General features: G+C 33.0%; 1 protein-coding gene across 1 annotated transcript in view; it reads left to right on the forward strand.

Annotated features, from left to right (window-relative positions):
* The window catches only part of LOC135135185 (follistatin-related protein 5-like), a 344,450-nt gene that overhangs the window by 304,491 nt on the left and 18,001 nt on the right, over window positions 1–21,958 (forward strand). The window contains exons 11-13 of the mRNA XM_064064188.1: window positions 15,862–16,003; window positions 16,056–16,109; window positions 16,179–16,300. Of these exons, the coding sequence (XP_063920258.1) occupies window positions 15,862–16,003; window positions 16,056–16,109; window positions 16,179–16,300 (318 nt within the window). The remainder of the gene's footprint in view (window positions 1–15,861; window positions 16,004–16,055; window positions 16,110–16,178; window positions 16,301–21,958) is intronic.

Raw genomic sequence — 21,958 nt, forward strand, 5'->3', positions numbered from 1 at the left:
TGAAGCCATTTAAAACAATTGTCAATAAAACAGTATAAAAACCTCGTGGAAAATTTCTTTTTTTTTTTTTCTCGAGAAATAATTAATCACCTCGGGGCTTCGCTCCTCTATCTTTTCTCTCAAAAATAATAAAACACTTTCCACTTCGATATGTAATATACTATAACATTCTCAAGATGTTTAAAAAAGCACAACGTTCATGGACCTATGCGAATAATAATACTTACATAAAAAGGAAAACCTTTTTCTCTAACTGCCGCTATACATTTATTTCATCAAAAACGTATATTGAGATTCATCTCTTTAGGTTACACAAATTGTTGTTGTCGAGTTTTCCCAAACAAACACAAAATTGTTAGCACACTGCCTTCCTATTTAATTACGATGCTGTGAATTTTAGACACCCAACAACAAAACGAAGACAACCTCATTATATTTAAATTGCTAACGTAGCAATTAACTATTTACAGGCGAGTATACAGTCCTTTAGACTTTGAAATTATCCTGGGAAAGGTATTAGTGCTCATCATACTGTTCTTATACATAAACAAGATGCTAAGCACACAACAAGGGACAACACATTTACGAATGCAAATGACACTGTTATAATTATTGTGTTTGCTTGTAAAATGAGAAAACTTAATAAGTCAGAGTTTCCGCTAGTTTCAAAGACTTGTAATTTTAATCACTCAGTTATTAAACTTAATCTGGATCTCCACCATAAGTTAAAAGGTCACTTCAGTGTTAAGTTTTCTCTACTAAAATAAGTGCCTACAACTCACGCCAGCACTAAAACTCTTGATTTAATAATTGTCAGAATAAAAGTAGCTACAATTTGTAGTAATTCATTTTATCTTTTTTTTCCATATATGAAACCCTTCTTGAGCAGATTTTGGAAATGCATCTGGGGCATTATCATTACTGCAACTTTTTATTCAGAACAGGTTTCCAAAAATATACCGTAGTTCTCTTTGACAAACGTGGAAAATGGTGCTTTTCAACCTTCACAAGTATAAAAAGCCTTTTAAGAAACAAAATGGGTCAAGATAGATTCAATGCGTTAGCTACGCTCACGATATCAAAAAAAGTAATTCAATTTATTCCCCAATTCAACCGTCTGGTGACTGAAAAATTCACAGAGTTAAAACAAGAAAGAATAGGCTATATGCAATCTTTTTATGTAATGGCTTGAATGGTGTAATCTTAATGATAAATAATTTCGACAAATTGAATAATGTGTGACCTAATTCATTCTAAATTTTTGTTTACTGTTAAGTACAATCAAAGAAACTGTAGTGGTAAAGCATTAACACAACGACTGATCGATTTTAAAATTTTTTAAGAGCTGCAAATCTTAAGGTAATATTTCAAGGATAACACTAAGTAATTTTGAAATCATTGTATTTTTAATATGTTGCAAAAGCGTCAAGAATTGTTTAAATCAGTAGTGGTTCGCAATAACTGTAAATTTTCAGCTTATTTTAAGTTAGTAAGGATAGAGAATTTAAAGTTGATGATGCTCCTGCTCCTGACCTTTTCGCTCAGCTTACGGAGACTAGGGACAGTAGGCCTGACCAGTCACGTCTAAGAATGCTTTTCCATAACAACTTAAAACTTAACTCTGTGAAACTCGCAAAACAGAACAAAACTTTTAAATTAAATATTACGGTCGCTAAACACAAAAACGAATCTCAACATGATGTTGACGCAAGTGTTTAAAATTTACCTCGGCGTAATTTTTATTTTGAGCTGTTAGCTGCAAATATTATCTGCAACGAATCGTGAGCATAATTACTTTACACGGTCGCTGTTAACTACACAACCAATGAATAAGTATGTATGTGTTAATGAAATGAACAAAAAAATTAGCACACAAATAATGCTGAATCAAGTCAACAAAAACTCAGCACAATTTATTCCGAGATTTAAAGAATGATGAATTTTTAAATACTCAGCTATCGCAACAGAGGAAATATTTAAACTCCGCAAAAAATGCACCACATCAGATTTTCTTTGTCACTGGCTTGCCTTGAAAACAAATATAAAAATTCCAACATTACAGAAATGCAATGGAAATACCATCGCTGCATTTCAGAACTTAAAAAGTTTTTAGGGTGTGTTGTTCCATTGTTTTACATATGTCAGTTTTTCAGGGTTAAGTTTTAAGTTGTAAGTTTGGTCATTCTATACATGATTATAGCCTACAGTGGACCTTTTTGGCCTGAAGTATCAACGTTGTGTCAAATATGGTATTTTTGTTTCGTTATTTCCTTTGCTGAAAACCAATTGTTGAGTACCTAGCTAACAAAATTAAAGCTCGTATTTACTGAAATTTGACATTTTGAACAATTATTGTGTTATTAAAATGTCTGTAAATTTTTAAACATAATATGCTAATACATATTACTGATCCATACGGCTTTGTTCGCTCATTGCAGACGTAAATATCTACACGTGCCTCACATGGAGATACTTTTTCCTATAAAAGAGAGGTTTTGTAGTAGGTAACGATTTACAATTTTTACCTCTATATCAGAGTTCATAAGGAACCACTCCCACCGTTTGTTGATTATGTTTTGATAAAACTTGCTTCATTATGAATATGATTGATGCGAGAGGAGCTAAGTACAACAACTGTGAGTTTTTCTTTTTTCTTCGTGACCTGATATGCATTGACTGCTGCAACCACAGTTTTGCTTAAAACTTATTAAATCACTGTAGTATAAAGCTCGTTGTATTCTTACTGGCTTTCTTTAATGCTAACTAAAACAACAAGAGGTCGCACTCTTGAAGATGTATTTTTATTGAAAAAGCACAGTGAAAATCTGTGCATCCTATATCAGTGACAAACATGCGTAAATTTAATTATCTAATTGCAGTATATCGGTGTGATCCAGCATCCAAATGCACTTTCATTAGCAAACACAGAAACTAATATGAAATGTCACCAACTCACAAAGTTTGAAATAATGCTTACAACTTACAATGCATGCTTAAACTGTGACCTTAAGCGTTTTAGAAAATTGTAATTATCTGGGTAATTAACGTCACGATTTTCATAAAAGTTTTGTAAGTAAATAAAAAAAATCATTTGATCTCTCCGTTTTTTAGACCTAAATACAGTTCTTACGATTAGAGGAAGTATCCTGCATAACATAAAATTCCAGCGAAATTCGTATTGCACTACTAATTAAACAACATAATTATTATTATTAAAGGAAATATGAAAATAATCTGAAATGTCACAGTTCAAATTTTTCAGGAAAAAGATTAACAGGTTTCAAGAAATAATAAATAAGAGAGAAATGTAATTTTAAAAGAATACGAGGATTTAAGAAAAAGATTCGATTCGTAACCAAATTTTAATAAAAAAATAAATTAAATTTTAATTCCGATAAAGGCAGCACGACAAGATTTATATAATAAATCCTTCATGATTATTTTCCGAAGCCTTTGGAAATTCAATACCTTGCCTAATATGTCCTTTCGTAAGATTTACACGCATCACTACGCATTAAGTAAACAATATTTAATGAACTATTGCACAGGTATTCTGTCAAGAAAGAGTATCCACAATATTTTACAATGTGGAATATCGGTTAGACACTGGAATAGATTTTTCATTTATGTCCCTATTCAGGTTCTGCTACCGAACTAACAGATTCTGAGACAAAAAAAAAACGTCATTTCGTCTAATGTGTTCGAATTTTTCCTGTTTGTGTACGTGTTTATGTAAATGAGTTTCGGGAGAGCAACATAATTTATAATCGATTCATCCTTGGGATACTTTTTAATAAGATTTTTAATAAAATAAGTGTGATGTTACACGAAAAATTGTTAAAATATATTATATTGATGATAATAATAATAGCATTTATTGCCCAACACTATGCACTATTTATAGGACAACACATTGTATAATACCTACATAGTATAATGGAATTAACAAAATAAGAATTAATTAATTCATTATTAATTGTGAAAAAACTTAATAATGAGTGAAACACATACAAAAGAATTTACAGTTAGTGTGCAATATGAAATATATCATCATAGTGGATGTTAGTAAAATATGATATTCTACTCATTGGCGAGTTCTTCATGATATTAATTCTTGGTATTACCAAATGAAACGTCTCCACATAACGTGATGCATGTTTCGGGACATAAAAATTTACGTAACCCGTAATATATGGACAGTCAACCTTATTAGTGATGAGCTTTAGCATCAACTTCGAACATTGTAAGCCATGCCTGTCAGACAATGAGCTGAATCCATGTCTTTGTAGTAGTGAACTAAGTATTATCAATTCCTCTTTCCGGATAAATACCATCAATTTTGAAGGAGATGTATTTTAAGAGCTTTATTTGGACTCTCTCCAGTCGAAGCTGATGTGAGAGATACAATGGCGACCATACTATCAAACCATATTCTAGTTTAGTGACAACAAAGCCATAATATAGGGTTTTTAACGCCATGATATCATTGAACATTTTGCCATTCCTCATAATGATACCAAGCATTTTCATCGCAGCCTTAGAAACAGAATCTATATGATTAACAAATGACAGTTTGCAGTCAAAAGTGACTCCAAGATCTTTAATATACTCATTCCTTTGCAGAAGACTTCCCTTTATTATGTAATTCCTTAGAAGATGTTTTTTCTTTGTGTATGACACCACATAACTAGAGAGCGGATTTCTAGGTTTAATGCTTTTTGTGAAAAATGTAAGCACTTCAAAACTTTTTTATATCTGTAACTATGATACAATTTGGAGTCATTTGACACATTTTTTTTTATGCTTATTTGCTTTTTTTTCAATTTTATGCATATTAAAACCTATATGCTTATTTATTGCTTTTTTCGACGAATATGAGTTTTAATGCATATTTTGTTCAAATGCCGGCCTTGTCGAGATGACAAATACTTGTTAGTTATCCGTATCGTATAGTATGCATTTTACCTGGACTTGACCATTGAAGTACACTTACTCAAGACCCTTTCTGTGAATAGGTTCCGGTCGTTTGGGTAATAAAATTTTATTATAGGATTGGAAAAATACTCCATAGATTTTATGACTTTAAATCCTTACTTCCGTTGAAAATGAATTAAGGCTTTTAACCAGATGTTCTTTTTCGGCATTTTGCGACAAGATCGTTGAAGATTTTCTAGAAAAAAGGATTATTGTACCCAACTACCTACCTTAAAATTTTTCTAATGGAAACTTTTAAGTAAATGAACCGTTTATTTCACAACCATCAGTCTATCGCATCTGTCGTAGTACAGTGTTATACGTGGTTCTCCCTTGTTACATGTTGAGTTCTTTTTGGTAATATTACTAATATTTTAAAAGAATGCCGAAAGTAAAATCGACGCCGTATGAGTGGATAAGGGATTTTCCAGAATTAAAATTAGAAAATAACAAAATATTCTGCAGAGCTTGTGTGAAAACCGTAAGCCCACTAATTTTTTTTTATCTATTTTCCTTTGTTAATCCTGTATATGTACGTTGTTTTAGATTCAAAGTGATAAAAAATATAACGTGACGCAACATGTCAGAACGACTCTTCATGTAGAAAGGAAGAAAATGTTTGAAGTTTCTAAAATTAAACAGCAGACCATACATGAATCTGTTGCATCTACTTCCACAAAAGATGAGCAGTTTCAGTTTAACTTCGATTTATGTAAAATGATGATCCAGTCCAATATACCTTTAAAAAAATTGGGGAAAGGCCCTCGTCAAGAATTCCTTGAAAAACACTGCAATCGACATATTCCGGTTGAAAGTACTCTCCGAAAAAATTATGTAGGCCCAGTGTTTCAGCAAGTTTACAACGAAATTAAACATCGCATTGGAGATAATTATTTATGGTTCGCTGTCGATGAAACAACCGATAGTTGTGGAAGATACGTGGCAAGTTTAATTGTTGGAATCTTAAATGAAAATTTCCCTAGTCGAGGGTATGTAGTAAGTTTGAAAATGTTAGATAAAACAAATGGCAATACGATTACCAGATTTGTAGATGACAGTCTTACGTCACTATTTTTGCGAATAAAATTTTATTGATGATCTCGGATGCAGCTCGTTATATGTTGAAAGCAGGGAATAATCTAAAAATATTGTACCCCAATTTAATTCACTCTACTTGCATTGCCCACGACCTAAACAGAGTGGCTGAAGGAATACGTTTGCAGTTTCCTACTGTTAATAAATTAGTGGCAAATGGTAAAAAGATTTTTTAGGAAAAATTTCCAAACATACCATTGCCCCCAGAGCCGATTATAACGAGGTGGGGAACATGGTTACAGGCCACATTTTATTATGACAAATATATCAAAGAATTTGAGGAAGTAGTTACGGAGTTTAGCGAAGATTCTTCTCAATCGATTAAAGATTGTATAAATATTTTGGAAAACAAAGATTTGCGACAAGATCTAGCTTTTCTAAGAAGCAATTATCAATTCGTATGTGAGGTAATAGAAAAGTTAGAAAAACCCAACATGTTGTTGGTAGATGCCATAAACTTAGTGAAAGAATTTAAACAACAAGCAAACGCAGTAAGGGGTGATATTGGTACTAGAGTATCTCAAAAACTTGACGAAGTGTTAAATAAAAATGCAGGTTTCGGTGTTCTTTCCGACGTTGCTCGTGTTTTACAAGGCCAGAAGGTGGAAAATTTGGAGTTAGATTCAACATTAGTTGTAAAATTCAAATTTGCGCCAACAAGTGTGGATGTTGAACGCACATTCTCCAATTTTAAACACATTTTAAATGATCGGCGAAAAAATTTTACAGTGGACAACTTGGAACATATTACAATCATAAATTGTTTTAAAGAAAACTGAAATACGTGTGTAAAATATACTAACCGACATTGAAAACCGAACACCAAGAACGAGTTAGAATTTTATAATGATTTTAACACCACATATTTACAGAGGGTCGGTGACCAATCGATGAAAATTTCAAGTTAAAAAATCAAAGAAGAACCAAGTTTTTAGTAATAACGGGTTTGACCACCTCTAAGACGTATGCACTCATTGACTCGTCTTGGCATGGATCTGATAACATGATCTTTATCCGGCTAAGATACCGCATCCCATGCGAGCTGTACCTCATGTCGTAAAGCTTCTAGGGTCTGTGGAGGATGCATTAACTTTGTGAGCTTTTTACCCATTAAATTCCATAGATGTTAAATGGGTGAAAGGTCAGGTGAACGGGGTGGCCATGGCAAAATATTGACTCAAATTGATTTAAACTAAAGCGTGCAACATGAGAACGGGCGTTATCTTGTTGAAAAAGGGGGTTGGGAGCGTCTGAAGATATGGCAAAAGATGGAGTTCTGCAATCTCGTGGATGCAACGATGAGCATTCATGTTGCCTCTAACAAAGACTAGAGGTGACCTGCTTCCATACGCCATAGCACCCGATACCATTACCCCCACAGTGCGATGCAGATGTCTTTCCATTGCAAATTGCAAATTGCCCCGTTCTCCTCTTCGTCTTCTCAGCCTTACCCGACTGTCATGCATTGCCAAACACAACCAGGATTCATCACTGAAGATGATGTTGTTCCGAAAGCTGTCGTTCTCTGTACCAGAGCAGCCGGTCACAGAGGTGTGCAACCTTAAGCGGAAGCACATAATGAGGACGATACAAGAGAAGTCCAAAGGACCATATTAGCCTGGAAATCGTTCGTACTGTGACTAGTCGTCCTGTCTAAGCCAACCATTATCTTCAATTGATCGGGAAGTTGCAAAACAGTCTCTTAAAGCTAAAAGTCGAAGATGGCTGTCTTGACGATGTGTTGTTTGCTGTCGACCACCTGTGCCTCTGGAACTTCATTGTCGACCTTCCTCTGTTCATGCCCACCAACATTCTAAAAATGTGGTTGCGCTCCTCTGCATTATGGTTCCAATTTCCGGGAACGATTTTCCAGCTTCTCGCAAGCGCACAATCCTTCCTCCATCAAACTCGCTAAGTTGACTGAAATTACGACGTCTACGTGCAGGAGGCATCTCACCAGAATAATACAGAACCACCAACACCAAATTCGATGACAGTGACAATAATAGCCACACAAGAGCTGATGTTTTCTTCCATGGTTTGAACAAAAAAAATTATGGTACAGACAAACTGTACTACCGATACGATCCAAATTCTCATCATTTCTTGTACTACTGATATCTAACTTATATACGAACTTTGGTCAAAAAAATCCAACTCGTTCTTGGTGTTCGGTTTTCAATGTCGGTTAGTATATAAAGTCTAGGATTATTGTAATAATATTTTATCCAAAGTTCTAAGAAGTGTTCTTTGATTTGTAATATGATTATGTTTTTAATGCTTTTTTGCTTAAAATAAAACTTTTTTAATGAAAGTGTTATGCTTATTTAATGCTTTTTTGCTTAAAATAAAACTTTTTTATTGAAAATGTTGTGCTTATTTAAGCGCTTATTCTTAATTTTTTTGTGCTTATAAATCCGCTCTCTACACACAACTTTTATCGAAATTCAGTCTAAGTCTATTAAAATCACTCCTTCAAAGCAAGTGATCCCAGTTGCTTTGAAGGCGAGCAGAATCCTCAATATTGTGATCGGGCAAAAAAGTTTGACATCATCTGCATAAGCGAGTGTGCTGCAATTTACTGATGTTAGGAGGTCATTTATAAACAAGTTAAAAAGCAAGGGCCCAAAATTAGACCCCTATGGAACTCCAGATCTTGACATGTAATTATCAGATTCAAACCCTTTAAAAAAGACAAAATTCGAACGATTAGACAGATAAGAAAACATCTGGTTCATAAGTTTCAAAGTAAATCCAAAGCTGCTCAAGTTCTGTAGAAAGATGTCATAGTCGATGTTATCGAAGGCTTTGGAAAAGTCTGCATATCTGACATCCAATTGTCCTCCCTTGTCTACAACTTCGACCTGTTAGTCATGAATCCATGTTGATGTTGTGAAATACAAACATGACTTGACAGCATTGTATATATGTTGTAGAGGAGCTGTTCATATACCTTAGCAAAGTAACATAAAATTGAGATAGGTCTGTATTTGCTTACATCTGAGCGATCACCATTTTTAAATACCGGCACAACTCTCGCATTTTTCCATTTTTCAGGAAGTACACAGTAACGAAGCGACAAGTTTATGATTTTCTATAAAGGTTTTGTGAAAATTGCTTGACGGTCTCTTACTAGAAAACAAAGTAGCTGATCATTACCACATGTCTGTCCGGCTGGAAGTTTTCGTATACTCTCTAAGACTTGACACTCTGTAACTTCAGAAAGAGAGAGTGTTGGTAAATTATAATAGATGTCTTCAATTTGATACGTTGCTTTTTGCCAGAAAAACCTTTTGAGAACACTGCTGCAAAGAGGTTAAAAATTTCAGAGGGATTACGATATACATTATCATCATGTTTTATCAGACCAGGAATTCTCGTTTCTTTGTTCTTAAGATGAATATATTTCCAAAAATCGTTGGGGCATTTTTACAAAGACTGCTCAGCTTTTTGGGTAAACAGTTTATAAGCATCAGAAATTTGCAGTTTGGTCAGTAGTCGCAGGCGGTTGAATTCTGCATAATGCCTATAACATCCAGAGCATTTCCATTTTTTTCTAAAGTATAGCTTCATTTTGATGTTCTTTATTATTTTTTTATTATACCAAATAGGAAACTTGTTGCCTTCATTGCAGTTTACAACTTTCGGGACAGAATTATCAAGAATTTGATAAACGACATCATAGAACTTTCCCAAAGCTACATTAACATCATTTTGTGCATCTAATAGCGACCAGTCAGCATTTAATAAATTAGAATAGAATTTGACGTAATCTGCTTTACGAAAATTGTATCTTACATTAGTAGCAGAAGGAAACGGTATGGGATCAAAAAATTCAATAAATGTATTTACTGACAACGCAGGATGATCTTCCCTAACCAGTGAGAATTGCTCGTGATGAACCGTTGTCTCAAATTTTGTATTTGATAAAACTAGATCCAAGATATTGTTATTGCGATTAACAACACCATTAAACTGAGTTAAGTTTAAGAGGTTACAAAAATCAACAGAACAGCGAGTTTTTGCACAAGCAATGTGACGATCGGCGTCTAAAGAGAAATGTGGCAGGTTGAGATCACCTATTATAAAACAGAATGTTCTAATAACATCCGTGTAAGTGCTTCAGTAAAAGAAAACATGTCAGCTGATGATATATCTGGTGGTACGTAAACAGTAAAAAAAAAATAGCTGCGGCATTCGTGATCTATTTGCACATGATGATATCAACCAATGGTACCAGATTGCTAATATGCGTAGTGTCAATTTTCTGAAAGTTATAGTTATTTAAAGTAGCAAACAGAACTCCGCCACCAGTTGAACAACCAACCGAAGAAAATTTCCTATCATTACGCATTATCGTATAACAATGAGGAAAGAGCTCGCTGTTAAAAATGGAATTATAAAGGCAAGATTCAGTTATTATAACTAGGTATATTGGGCAATTTTAGTTTGCTGGTTGATTTTTCATGACAACTGTTGGGACGCCACGAATATATTTTATTGTTAAATTAGTCTCACCAGAATCAAGCCTTGAGGTCAGTTCAGTTTTCACTTCGCGATAGAGTTCAAGTTACATTGGAGTACGATCGGTTGAGATTCGAATTTTTTTGAAATCCTCATTATCACGAAGTTTACGACTATCGTACACAAGTTTCACCTTGATCATATTTACCACATCTCATAGGACTTATCTCATTCTCACAAACTGAGACACCTACAGTGGAAAACATATTTTTTTAAAAATTTACATCTTTTTCAGTTTGTTCTTTTTTAGCTAAGTTTTCTCCTTCCTTAATACCAAAAACCATTAAATTGTTTGCTCTTTTTGTCTTGCTTCAAATTCATGGACTGCCTTTTCAATGCTCATCAATTCTGTTAAACGTAACGGAGTCACTACCCACGCACTCAATCTTAAAGGACTTTTTGCTTACACAGCAGCATACAAGTTTGTGCTCTTCCGCTATCTTACCACAAGTACATTTATTATTACTCATTTCGTTATTAATAGGTAACAATGGATTAATTGCATTAAATTAGTGGGATATAATGAAATATTAGTGATGCGGGTAATGACTCCCTAGATTCCATTATCATTTTGGTCATAAATATTGCACAATTTTTATGACTAGACCAGTAGAAACAGCTACTTCCCGGACAAGAGTCCCGCCTCTTTTGTTTTGTGGGTCTAAAGATTTTAGGCTCAATAAAAATCGATAGAATGCAGTACGTAATCTGCATGAAGTGGTCTAAAACCGGCCATCAATAAATAGTACTCCCCTATATTTTTCTAAAACTTTGCAAGACTAAATAGATAGTGACTTTAAAATGGTAATAAATATATCAGCAATCTATATTAGACTTACTAGAAAGTTTGGCTGTGGGATTAGGCAATTACCGGGAACTATTAAAAAATTGTTTGACGCAATCTAATAGAACCCAGTTTAAAATTATTTTCAGATTTCCAGGGGTCCCTTTTAAAAATTACACACCAAAATTGCATTTTTTAAAAGAAAGACCTACATATTTATATTTTCATAGATTTAGATTCTTCGTATAAAAATTAAAAAAAAAGGTTCTTCTTCCTGAGAGTAAAGTAATCTTATTCATTGAGCGATTGGCTACTTTTATGTTTTCTCGACGTTTCATGACCCCTAGAGTACGACAAAATAGATCTCCAGTTTCTGTCAGTCTGTCTGTCTGTTTGTTTGTCTGTCTGTCTTTCTGCCGTCTGTCCAGATTTTTATTAGACAGATAATTAGGAGATTATTCTACTACCGGCCCGATTATTGTCAAATTTTATACGTATGTTAGGAATATCGTATAGATGGTACATCAACCAAATTTGTCTAATGATCCCTACCACCTATGTAATGACATCCCCTCAAATTTTTTTACAATAAGTAGGATTTAAATTTTATAAAATAACATACTCCTGCACTTGTTTTTTATGAATCTGTATTCAGATTTTCCTCGAAGCATCCAAATTTTCGCAAAAAAATAGAAATTTTACAGCAACTTTTTCTGCTAGTATAAGCAATGTTCGTACAAGTTTATTTTAACTTATCGCGTAGCCTGTTTACTTTAGAGTGTGTAACATAAAAATAGCGCATGTTCGACTGTGGCATGTATTTTTTTTTGTTTCTTTTATCTACACTTTTTGGGAAAAAAGCCGAGTGTGCTTAATTAATTAATTAATTTGTCCTTCGTTCTGGTTTTTCCAATATTTAAAAAAAGCGTTGAAAATTATTGTTATTCTCATCTTAGTAGGTAGTTTCTGCTGTTTCTATAATTAAACGGTGCACTTAAACATACCACACATGGACAGATTCAAATCTTGCCTGTGAGTGTACGCAAAACTGATGCCGTTTAATATGTAGGCTATCCGTAATGCACCGACAAGTGGTATTAATTGAAAAAGATACAATTTTTCTTTATCTTTTATTGCCAACCGTCAATAGACCCATTCATTACCATAGCGATTTTCGAAAGTAAATAAACACTTTATTTTACTGTAGAAATCAAACAATTTACCTGCCGCTCATAATTGTCAACATAAGCATGACTGTATGACGTTAAATAGAACTCGTCTGTCACTGTCACAGTTCCAACAGCAAAAGTTCTGTCGCGAATTATAAGAAGAACCGCCTGAAATTCAGAAGAAGCCGTTAGAGCATCTTTCGAACTTCTACCACAAAAATCAGTCGAAAAATACAATGGCCAGTATGACTTACAAAATATAGTGAAAACGTTTTGCTGGCATATTTTTCCGGTTTTAACCCTAAAACCGGAAAAATAAGAATACCCATTCTCCTTCGTCAATGTAGTCGTATTATTTCACGGTAAAAGCAACCCTTTCAGCAAAAAATGACGTCGACATTAGTAAATACAAGAAACTTGCGGCTTTTTTAAAGCAAAAAAGAAACCATATTCCAAAAAAGTCTAAAACTCTTTCATCAGATGAAAAACTTAAATTTTTACTAAATCCGCCGGATGAAATCTACTTGATGAGACGGTAATTTATGCAAACTTTTTAAAACCAATTTGATGTGAATGTAATAATTATTTTAGATTAGTGTGTTTGGCATTGCTGGGGCTTGCCGTAATGATGAACTTCTGATTTTAAAAGTAAGTGACAAAGCATAAAGAAACAATTCTAGTTGTTCAAATGACTCGAACAGACTTCGATTATTTGTAATCACTTCAGAGTTTGAAGAAAAAGTAAAGTCCATACAAGTATTTAACAAATATTTATCTTTGCGTCCTAAACAGACGCCGGACGACCGATTTTTCCTAACATATAGAAATCGCGAATACACAGTCCATCCGGTAGGGATCCATACTTTTAGAACTATACCAACCAAAATTGCCAAGTATTTGCATTTACCAGAACCATCACTTTATACGGGACATTGTTTCCGTCGAACGTCTGCCAATCTCTTTGCCAACGCAGGCGGCATCGGCAGTAAGGAAAATTTAAAACGCCACGGAGGGTGGAACAGCGACACGATTGCTGAGGAATCTGTGCTGAATAAAAAGAAAATCTCAGAGACGATTTTAAGTGAAAGTCAAACTGACAACATATTTGTTACCAATGATAATTTTACTCAAGGTTCATCTAATCAAATTATTAGCATATTCGTAATCCTCAAATATTTTCAATTCAAACTCCTTCGACTTCAAGACTTAATTTTCATAATGCGTCAGGTTGTACATTTACAGTTAATATATCAAGTAAAAAGTAGATAGATTTCTTTTGTATTTGTTGTTACTATCTGTTTACTCTGTCATAATAAAATGTTATATGTCTTAATATTTCCATTATTTTTAATTATAAGTGTTTAAGGTTGGCGATATAAAGTTGTATGTACCACGTCAGTAAAAGAAAAATCACTTTACTGACTTGATACATAAATAACTATTATGTTTTGCAAAGTAGATTCGTTCACAGATATCCTCAGAGCTATGAATTTGTTGCAAAATGATCATTTTTTAACACAATTTATGGAAAACTTGATATTTATATTTTACTGTCGAAACATTCTAAAGTGTAAATGTAACAGATCTTTTCAGCAAATCTTTATCGAAATTCCTGGTAATATAATTAATCAAATACAAATTTGGTTTTCTGGCATAAAACAACTACACATTCTTGACTTCTTTAATGTCTTTAAAATTTTATTTTTTTGCGGAAAAATTTCAATGTGAACTGAAAACGCAAGCATGACAATATATTTAGCTATTGGAACATCTAGTGCCTTACCTCATCAACTTCTCATGAGCCGCCCCTGTCCGTCTCCTAAGGACAAGTGCACTCCAAACCAAATATAAACAAGTGTGTTTTCGTGAAATAATGCGTTAGAATCATAGACAGTGACGGACTTTGTTTGATATGAAGCATGATACGTTAATAAATTCAGAAAAACAAGCGGTTTCCAAAAGAAATCTAATTTTAGTTTTTGCAAATATAATGGAATTTTTTCCCAAAAAAGGTTTACGTAAGGTGCCAACTTCTTTCTATGACCATTTTACTGATAAAAAGACGTATCGGAATTTGAAGGAAAAAGTTGGGGTAGCCATTAAAAAAAAACGACTGGTTAAAAAAAATACGTCAAAAAGTGTGTTTTAAAAAATTAAATTTATTTGTCCGAGGAGTTTTCAAGAAAACGTCATTTAACGGTATTATGAATTTTGTACGGAATCAACACTGTATTCAAAAGGAAAGTAAAAATCATAAAAGTAAATGGAGACTAATTATTTTATTTTAATTTTTAATTTTATGATCGATAAAATTAATTTTCAAAATTACTTAGCATTTCATTATTTTTGATACTCATTGGAAACTTTTTTTTCATTTTACTTCAAATTTTATTCATTCCAGCCAGAACTTTGTATATAGTTACCACTACCAGTATGTATTGTAATGTTTTTTTGTTCTGATAAAAATATTCGCAGACCCCATCAAGCAAAAAGTATATTGCCTGATTTGGATTCGTGTATAATACTGGAGAATTTTATAGTTTTAAAATCACATTACAAAAATAATTTAAAATTTATTGATAAAACTTTTTTGAGATTTGTTTAGAACAAACAGGTGAACTACTTTAAATCCATTTTATCGTTAACAATAGCACACCGTAATGCAACATTTTAAAAGCACTACATTTATTGATGAGGCATGTACTTGTTGGAACACCACCACTAAAACCAAAATTACAAGCACTAACAGTTGTTTACCTATACATACACACAAACATACACATGTTTACATTCAAATTCGACAATAATGTGTTCACATTCTCTATACTGAAATAGAATGGCATTCTTAAGATTTTTAGACGACAGTATAATAGTTTAATAAATGACATATAATAATAAATTTAACGGACAGACTCACTCAGTATTTGCGTATTACTCATATTATAAAGTTTTATGTACATAAACTTTGCGTGAAAATGTGAACTAACTTCCGTGTGGTTAATGCATGTGGGGTAAAACATACTTGGCATAATGTATATAGGTTGCTCTAAGGTATCTTGGGTGAATGTGACGGGGTGTTATATGCAAATTATTACAAAGGCACACGATGCATTCGCAATTTGTGACAGCTGCTTCTGCGACTAGCACAATTAGCAATTACCGTTTTCCATTTTTAAAACACAGACTAAACGAGACAAGACAACGTGCCTTTCTAATAGATAACCACTTACCCTACATTTGAAACACCTTTCACTTACACGAAAAAGCTTTTATGAAATTTATATGACATTTTATAGTTGCGGATATTAATTTCAGGTAGAATGGCTGAAAAATGACGAGACCCTTAGGCTAGAAAATCCAAGGAAATATCAGGTGGTCGGTAATGGAACCGCTCTAAAAATAAGGAATATAGCCTTCGCTGATACGGGGGCTTACATGTGCCAAGCCACTAATATAGGTAAAAAATACAACACGATAACCCTCCAAAAATTACGTTCTGTTCATCTCAGGTGGATTAACGAGAGACATAAGTTCTTTGGTCGTACAAGAGCAGCCCACCCCCAGTAAGTAGAGCGAAAACTGCTCGTCAAACGCAATAAATAAGTATGTAAATGTCGGAAATTTGATTTCAGCTTCGCCTAACGAAGAGCGCCGCTTTTTTGCCTTCCACGATTGGGGAGTGTCAGTGTATGAGCCATCCACTTGTCGACTCTACCACAGGATTCAATCTACTGACATCATTCCCGGCACTCAGGTAATTTTCCAATGTTCAGTTTCATTTAGGCTTCTACCACCTTTTCTTAAATCCCATACTTGCTTCGATTTTCCCAAGTAGGAGTAAATTCAACAAGCGGATCTTTACGACCGCTTAAATTAAAGAAACAGATTTAGTAGAACAATGAATAACAATCGCGACGAACCAGCGAGAGATAAAAATCCCGAAACAACATTTGCAAGGCAGACTTTGAATGCGGAATATCGAATTTTTACCGTGAAATTTGAACGGCTCCTGCTTATTCAGGAGGAGGGTTCTTTTAGTTAAACCGCTGATCTTTGAAAATTTATGTGGTGGACTTAATTTAGATAAAGAACCATCTGTGCCTTCAGCTACGGCAAATAACAGGAGATACTTGAGTCACAAATAAATTGAAGATATATATTTTAAATTAGTTTAACACAGCATTCGTTGAATCACGTCTTACGTTTTACTGCGAATAGACACACCGATAATTATCTTTGATTTACGTAGGCATGTGTACTAGGACACTTTTTGTAGAAAGCAAATAAATTAAAGCGGGTTTTATTAAGTGAATCTTATTTGCCGAGACGTATTAACTATTTTGCCAATGGTTTTATTTCTTTTGTTGATTGTTGTCTCTTCTTTGGCTGTTTATCTTTTCGACACTTAAATGGTAGTTAAGCCATCTTCAAGCCTTTACAAATTAACAAAAATTGTCAAAATGAAAATTAAAATACATTTAAAGTAATTAAAACTGAAAATTGAAAAACCTGCTTAAAGTCGCAAACGGCGTTCCAAAATTATTATATACACAGGGTGAGTCATTAAGGCTACTGTCCTCCATACATCATTAATTATTAGTTATATAAAAAAAACAGAGACTAAAGTTATACAGTTCTTTGAGGCATACACTAGAATTATTTTTGTTTTCTTTTTGAAACATAGCATCACAACTTAGTTTTTTTTTTAATGATATATATGTATAGTTTATTTTTGAAATTCTAATGCGAGGTTGCCATGTTATTCTCATTTTCTTAAATTTTTTCGCAATGCAAGGGTTCATAAACAGAACAAAATAATGTTATTTATAAGATCTATGTTACAATATTTTACGAGAAATAAATAGAGATAAACAGAGATTCACCATGTATTTTTCAAATAACGATATTTCAAAATTTTAAAACATAACACGCTGTATTTTATTCTGCATCCTAGCTTACATTTTGTTCTACTCGTAATTCTTTCAATATATTGGTGTCTCTCAAAAAAAAATAAAAAGTCGCAATAACTATCAAATTTAAATATACAAAATAATAATAATTTAATTTTTTGTCAAAAACTCAGTATGTTAAGACTCAATTTTATTTATACCACAGCAAAACGTGTACCATTATCTCTCCAGAAATATTATCGCCCCGAAAAATATATGGGGTATTCCAATTGAAAAAAGTTGTGTGTTACCCTTCAAAAACAGAACACTCTGTATAGTTGAAAATAATTTTAATGTATGTGTAGAGCTATTATTTTAATTTGTAGAGAGAAAAAATAAACAGTTGTGGGTAAAGCGTGTTTCCGAAAAGGAAATAAACCTAACGAAAAAAAAATTGGTCTAAGGTTATTTAAATTAAAAAAAATTATAAAATATGATTTTACACAATTAGGAAAAATATAAACGAAATAAATGAAAAAAGTGAAAAAAAAGTTTCTAAAGATGGGATTCAAACACAAGTCCGATTTTTTTTTCAACTACGTTAATTGAAAATTACGCTGTTTTGCAATTATTAACATGTAATATATTATGCAGCTAATCTTACACACACTGCATTAATTGGCGGCTCCTGCAAAGCTTATTAGCGCTAATAACTAATTTCGTTGTGTGCATAAACGCATCTGATTATTTATTATTGGAGTTTGTTGAATAACCTACCTGGTTATTTTGTGTTAATTTAGAAAAAATCAGGTATCGAGAAAAAATCATAATTCTTAAATCCGAGAACCAGTCATCAATTCCAAGCGACGACAAAACATTACATAAACCACGTGGAAAATACTGTACAAAAAATGTTAATAAAGTAACTGAGATAAAAATCAAGGTGGATTCATATACCACGAGTGTGGGGGTACATTATTTCATAAAATTTAGATAACCTTAACTACGCAAGATGAGGAGGAGGCATCATCAAATTGTTGGTGGGAATTATTAGACACATTTGGGTGTGCGTTTTACCATCTACGCGATGTTCCCAACATACAAATAATTAACTACAATCGGTCCGGTAATTTCGAAGATTATCTGTCCAATAAAAATGGACACAGACGACAGACAGACGGAAACGGGAGACCACTTTTTTGTATTCTAGGCGTCATGAAATATCGACAAAACATGAAACTAACCACTCATCGGATGGACCCTGTTACAATGCTTTCCAAGCTCACGAAAATAAAAATAATAAAACCATGTGCTGAGACAATGTATTTCTTGTAATTTAGAAAGATGTAGTGTCAAAAGAAGCATATTATCGAAAATACGCTCTGCAATACTAAACTATAATAGGAACGACGTTTTGTATATTAATAAGTGTCACCGCCTCTGTTCGACTTCGCAAAAGTCTTTCTAATAAATGTTGACATTAATTCAATATATGAGCAATTTAAGACACATTTAAAATGTCAACAATAGCAGGACGCCTACAAGAAAACACAACCAATGTTGCACACGAAATTTGTAAAAATCCAACTCTTAATCCATACTCAATCTGTTTTAACCATCAGACGCATAAAAATCGGTTTTATTCAGACTTGTCTAATTTTAACTTTTCATTTTAAAACGGGATTCTCTTCATAACCAGACACAAGAAAATTAGAGTACTTTGTAAGTATTAATGAAATGGTCGAGGTCCCCAGACTCATTGTTTTTCACTGCGGTCTGCACCTAAGCATCTGGTATCTCGTCCTATTTCTTTGTAATCGTCCTCGTTCCACTAAAGCTGAAGTTATATGAGTTCTCCTGACCTTAACTAATTTCTGAAACGACCTGAAGATTTTTTGTTGGAAGAGAAAATTACAGGCTTGAGTATTTTATTAAATAACTTTTCAAACAGCACCTGTTAGTAACGATGTGAACGAGAATAAAATTTATTGCTTATTATTAAGTCGGCTGAACCATTTAGCAGCTATTGCACATACAACTAATATAATAAGTGCATACTTAGTTCGTTCTAATAAACATGAAATATAAGGTAATAGCATGACTTTTTCAGTATTATATTGTTTTAAACTAAAAATTAAGTAAAACTTATTAAAAAAAATGTAGGGTTGCGTGGTACCTACTAACAAAACATTTTGCAACTTTATTATTATAATACCAATGAGCTAAAAAATTATTGTCATTATAAATGAAAGGCTTCTTCCTACATAAATATTGTTTCAAACTCGATTCAAAATGGACAATTTTTATAACTGCTATTTTGCGCGCTGTTACTTGTGGTTCAGACACGAAAATGTTCTGCCTAACTAACTTTACATATTGTTAATAGGGGGGACCATATCTGAGGAAGCACTTCTTTTAGCGTCAGTCAACCGACTGAAAAATGATATGCGGATTCCGAAACCCACATCTAAAAATTTTCAATACGTGCTACAGACAGTTGACATCACGCGTAGTCACTGAACTTTCACTGATTTTGTTATCTGCTGATAAATTCGTGTTGCCAGAGGATAAATCGTGTCTATGTATTGTTATATTTTTCAAATAATATTTGTATCAATTTACGAAAATATCTGCAGAAAACTGAAATATATGAAAAAATAATATCAAGATTTTTTATAATATAAAGTCAATTTCATTATTGCTTGTTAAAATGTATAAAGCAGATTTAAAAAATAATGCAAAATAGCGTGGTTGTACTTGTACATACCATCATTTTAATACCTATCGTTTTTATGGAGATGCAGGAAGCGAATGTTTGTTGTGGTTTTTACCGGAGCGGTGCTTTCTATTACAAGCCGTGGCTTCCTTGCAAAGCTTTTCAAAGTTTTACTTTTTTACTATTTACGAGTACGTTTTACAAAAAATATTCACTTTTAATACTTACTAAACTCCCAGAGTATCCATAACAAATGCGTATGCAGATATAAAGGTATTTATTAAATTTTTTGCTGAATACCTAAAAAACCCTTAACAGAGTTTATACAAATATTTTCAACATGGCTAACATAAACGTGAGTAATATTCCAAGGATGAAATTAAATCCAAAAAAGTCAATTAAACCTAAAGTTATTAGTTATTAATTATTATAAATATTAATACATAAGCAATACTGAAGCTACTTGATTACAATAAAAATAGACTATTTAAATCTGTTATTTCAAATTTGAAGCAGAAACTGATAAATCATCAACATTCAGTGACACTTTTTGCTTGAGAGCTACCTGTTATTTATCATATTGTTACGAAATAAACTCATACGCCACTCCAGTACGACACCTATGGGTTCTATAGTATATGCGGCGATGATGGGTGACCCATCGTCCGTGACGGCGGCTGGACGGCGTTCGCTAAAGAAAAGCGTAGAAACCGATGTGGCAATGGGTGTTCCAGAACAAGCTTAGAAGCAGTGACGACGAGTTCGTGAAGTCCAGACAACGGAAGTAGAGCCTAGCCAAATCCATTATTTAATTAAAGAATCGAGTTGAGCGGAAAGTAGAGTTTAACCCACGCGGATTTGAAATACCCGTCCAACGTAACAATATAATGATAATGATATAATATTAAATCAGGTTGTTTCCTGTCCTGCGGTAAAACTTCACTCCCATGGTAAAATAATTATCTAAAAGACCTAACTGTTGATCTTTGTTGTGTCATTTCAAAGAGAGGCCGTGCAATTTTTCTTTAAAATAATTATGTTGACAACACTAGTGTGCCTTGTCGTTTCATCTAAATATAAACAACAATCTTTTTCATAATCTTTAAAAATTTTAACTTTTAAATTTAAATAATAAAAAGTTTTGTGCAATACACCTGGGTAGAATTCGATACGCTCTATTTTCCGACGTAATGTACGTAAAGATGGCAAGAAATAATTTAATTTTACTAAAGATTCATAGCCTGGAGAACCGCAAGAAAATTTAATCGACAGTGCTTTTTCTACAGTCTCGAGGCGCCTCCTCGACTGGTTTTTTTGATTTAACTGAATTTGTAATCATTTCTTCTTTTATTCCAAATTTACCTCCAACCAGTTTGGCATTAATTTTTAAATTCTCTAAATTTAAACTGTTAATTTTTTCTTTTAAACAATAAATTTCGCCTTCTTTCTCCTGTAATAAATTTTAGTAGTACTTTTGTAAATACTCGATTTGCGCGTTTTTAGTGGGTAGTCAATTTTGAATTTTGATATTTTTTTCATTAATTGTTTCTTCTGAATTGATAATTTTTAATGGAGCTTTATCTTAAAAATCTTGACTTCTAAAATATTTAGATACAGAGCGTTGTCTTTTAACTCTAAGTCGTAGACGAAATTTTCTTGATCAAAGTATTTAAGAAACAGGAATACAAATTTTGAAGGTAGAACCAATTTTAGAATTTGGATGCCTCAAACTTTCTTTCCAAAGCCTAATAGTCTTCTTATGTGAGGGAAAATTATATAGACTGCAGTGCATTTTAAAAAATATTTT

Source organism: Zophobas morio, unplaced genomic scaffold (assembly GCF_036711695.1).
Source record: "Zophobas morio isolate AGI-343-1 ecotype UQ-CSIRO unplaced genomic scaffold, CSIRO_AGI_Zmor_V1 ptg000024l, whole genome shotgun sequence".
Taxonomy (NCBI): Eukaryota; Metazoa; Arthropoda; class Insecta; order Coleoptera; family Tenebrionidae; genus Zophobas; species Zophobas morio.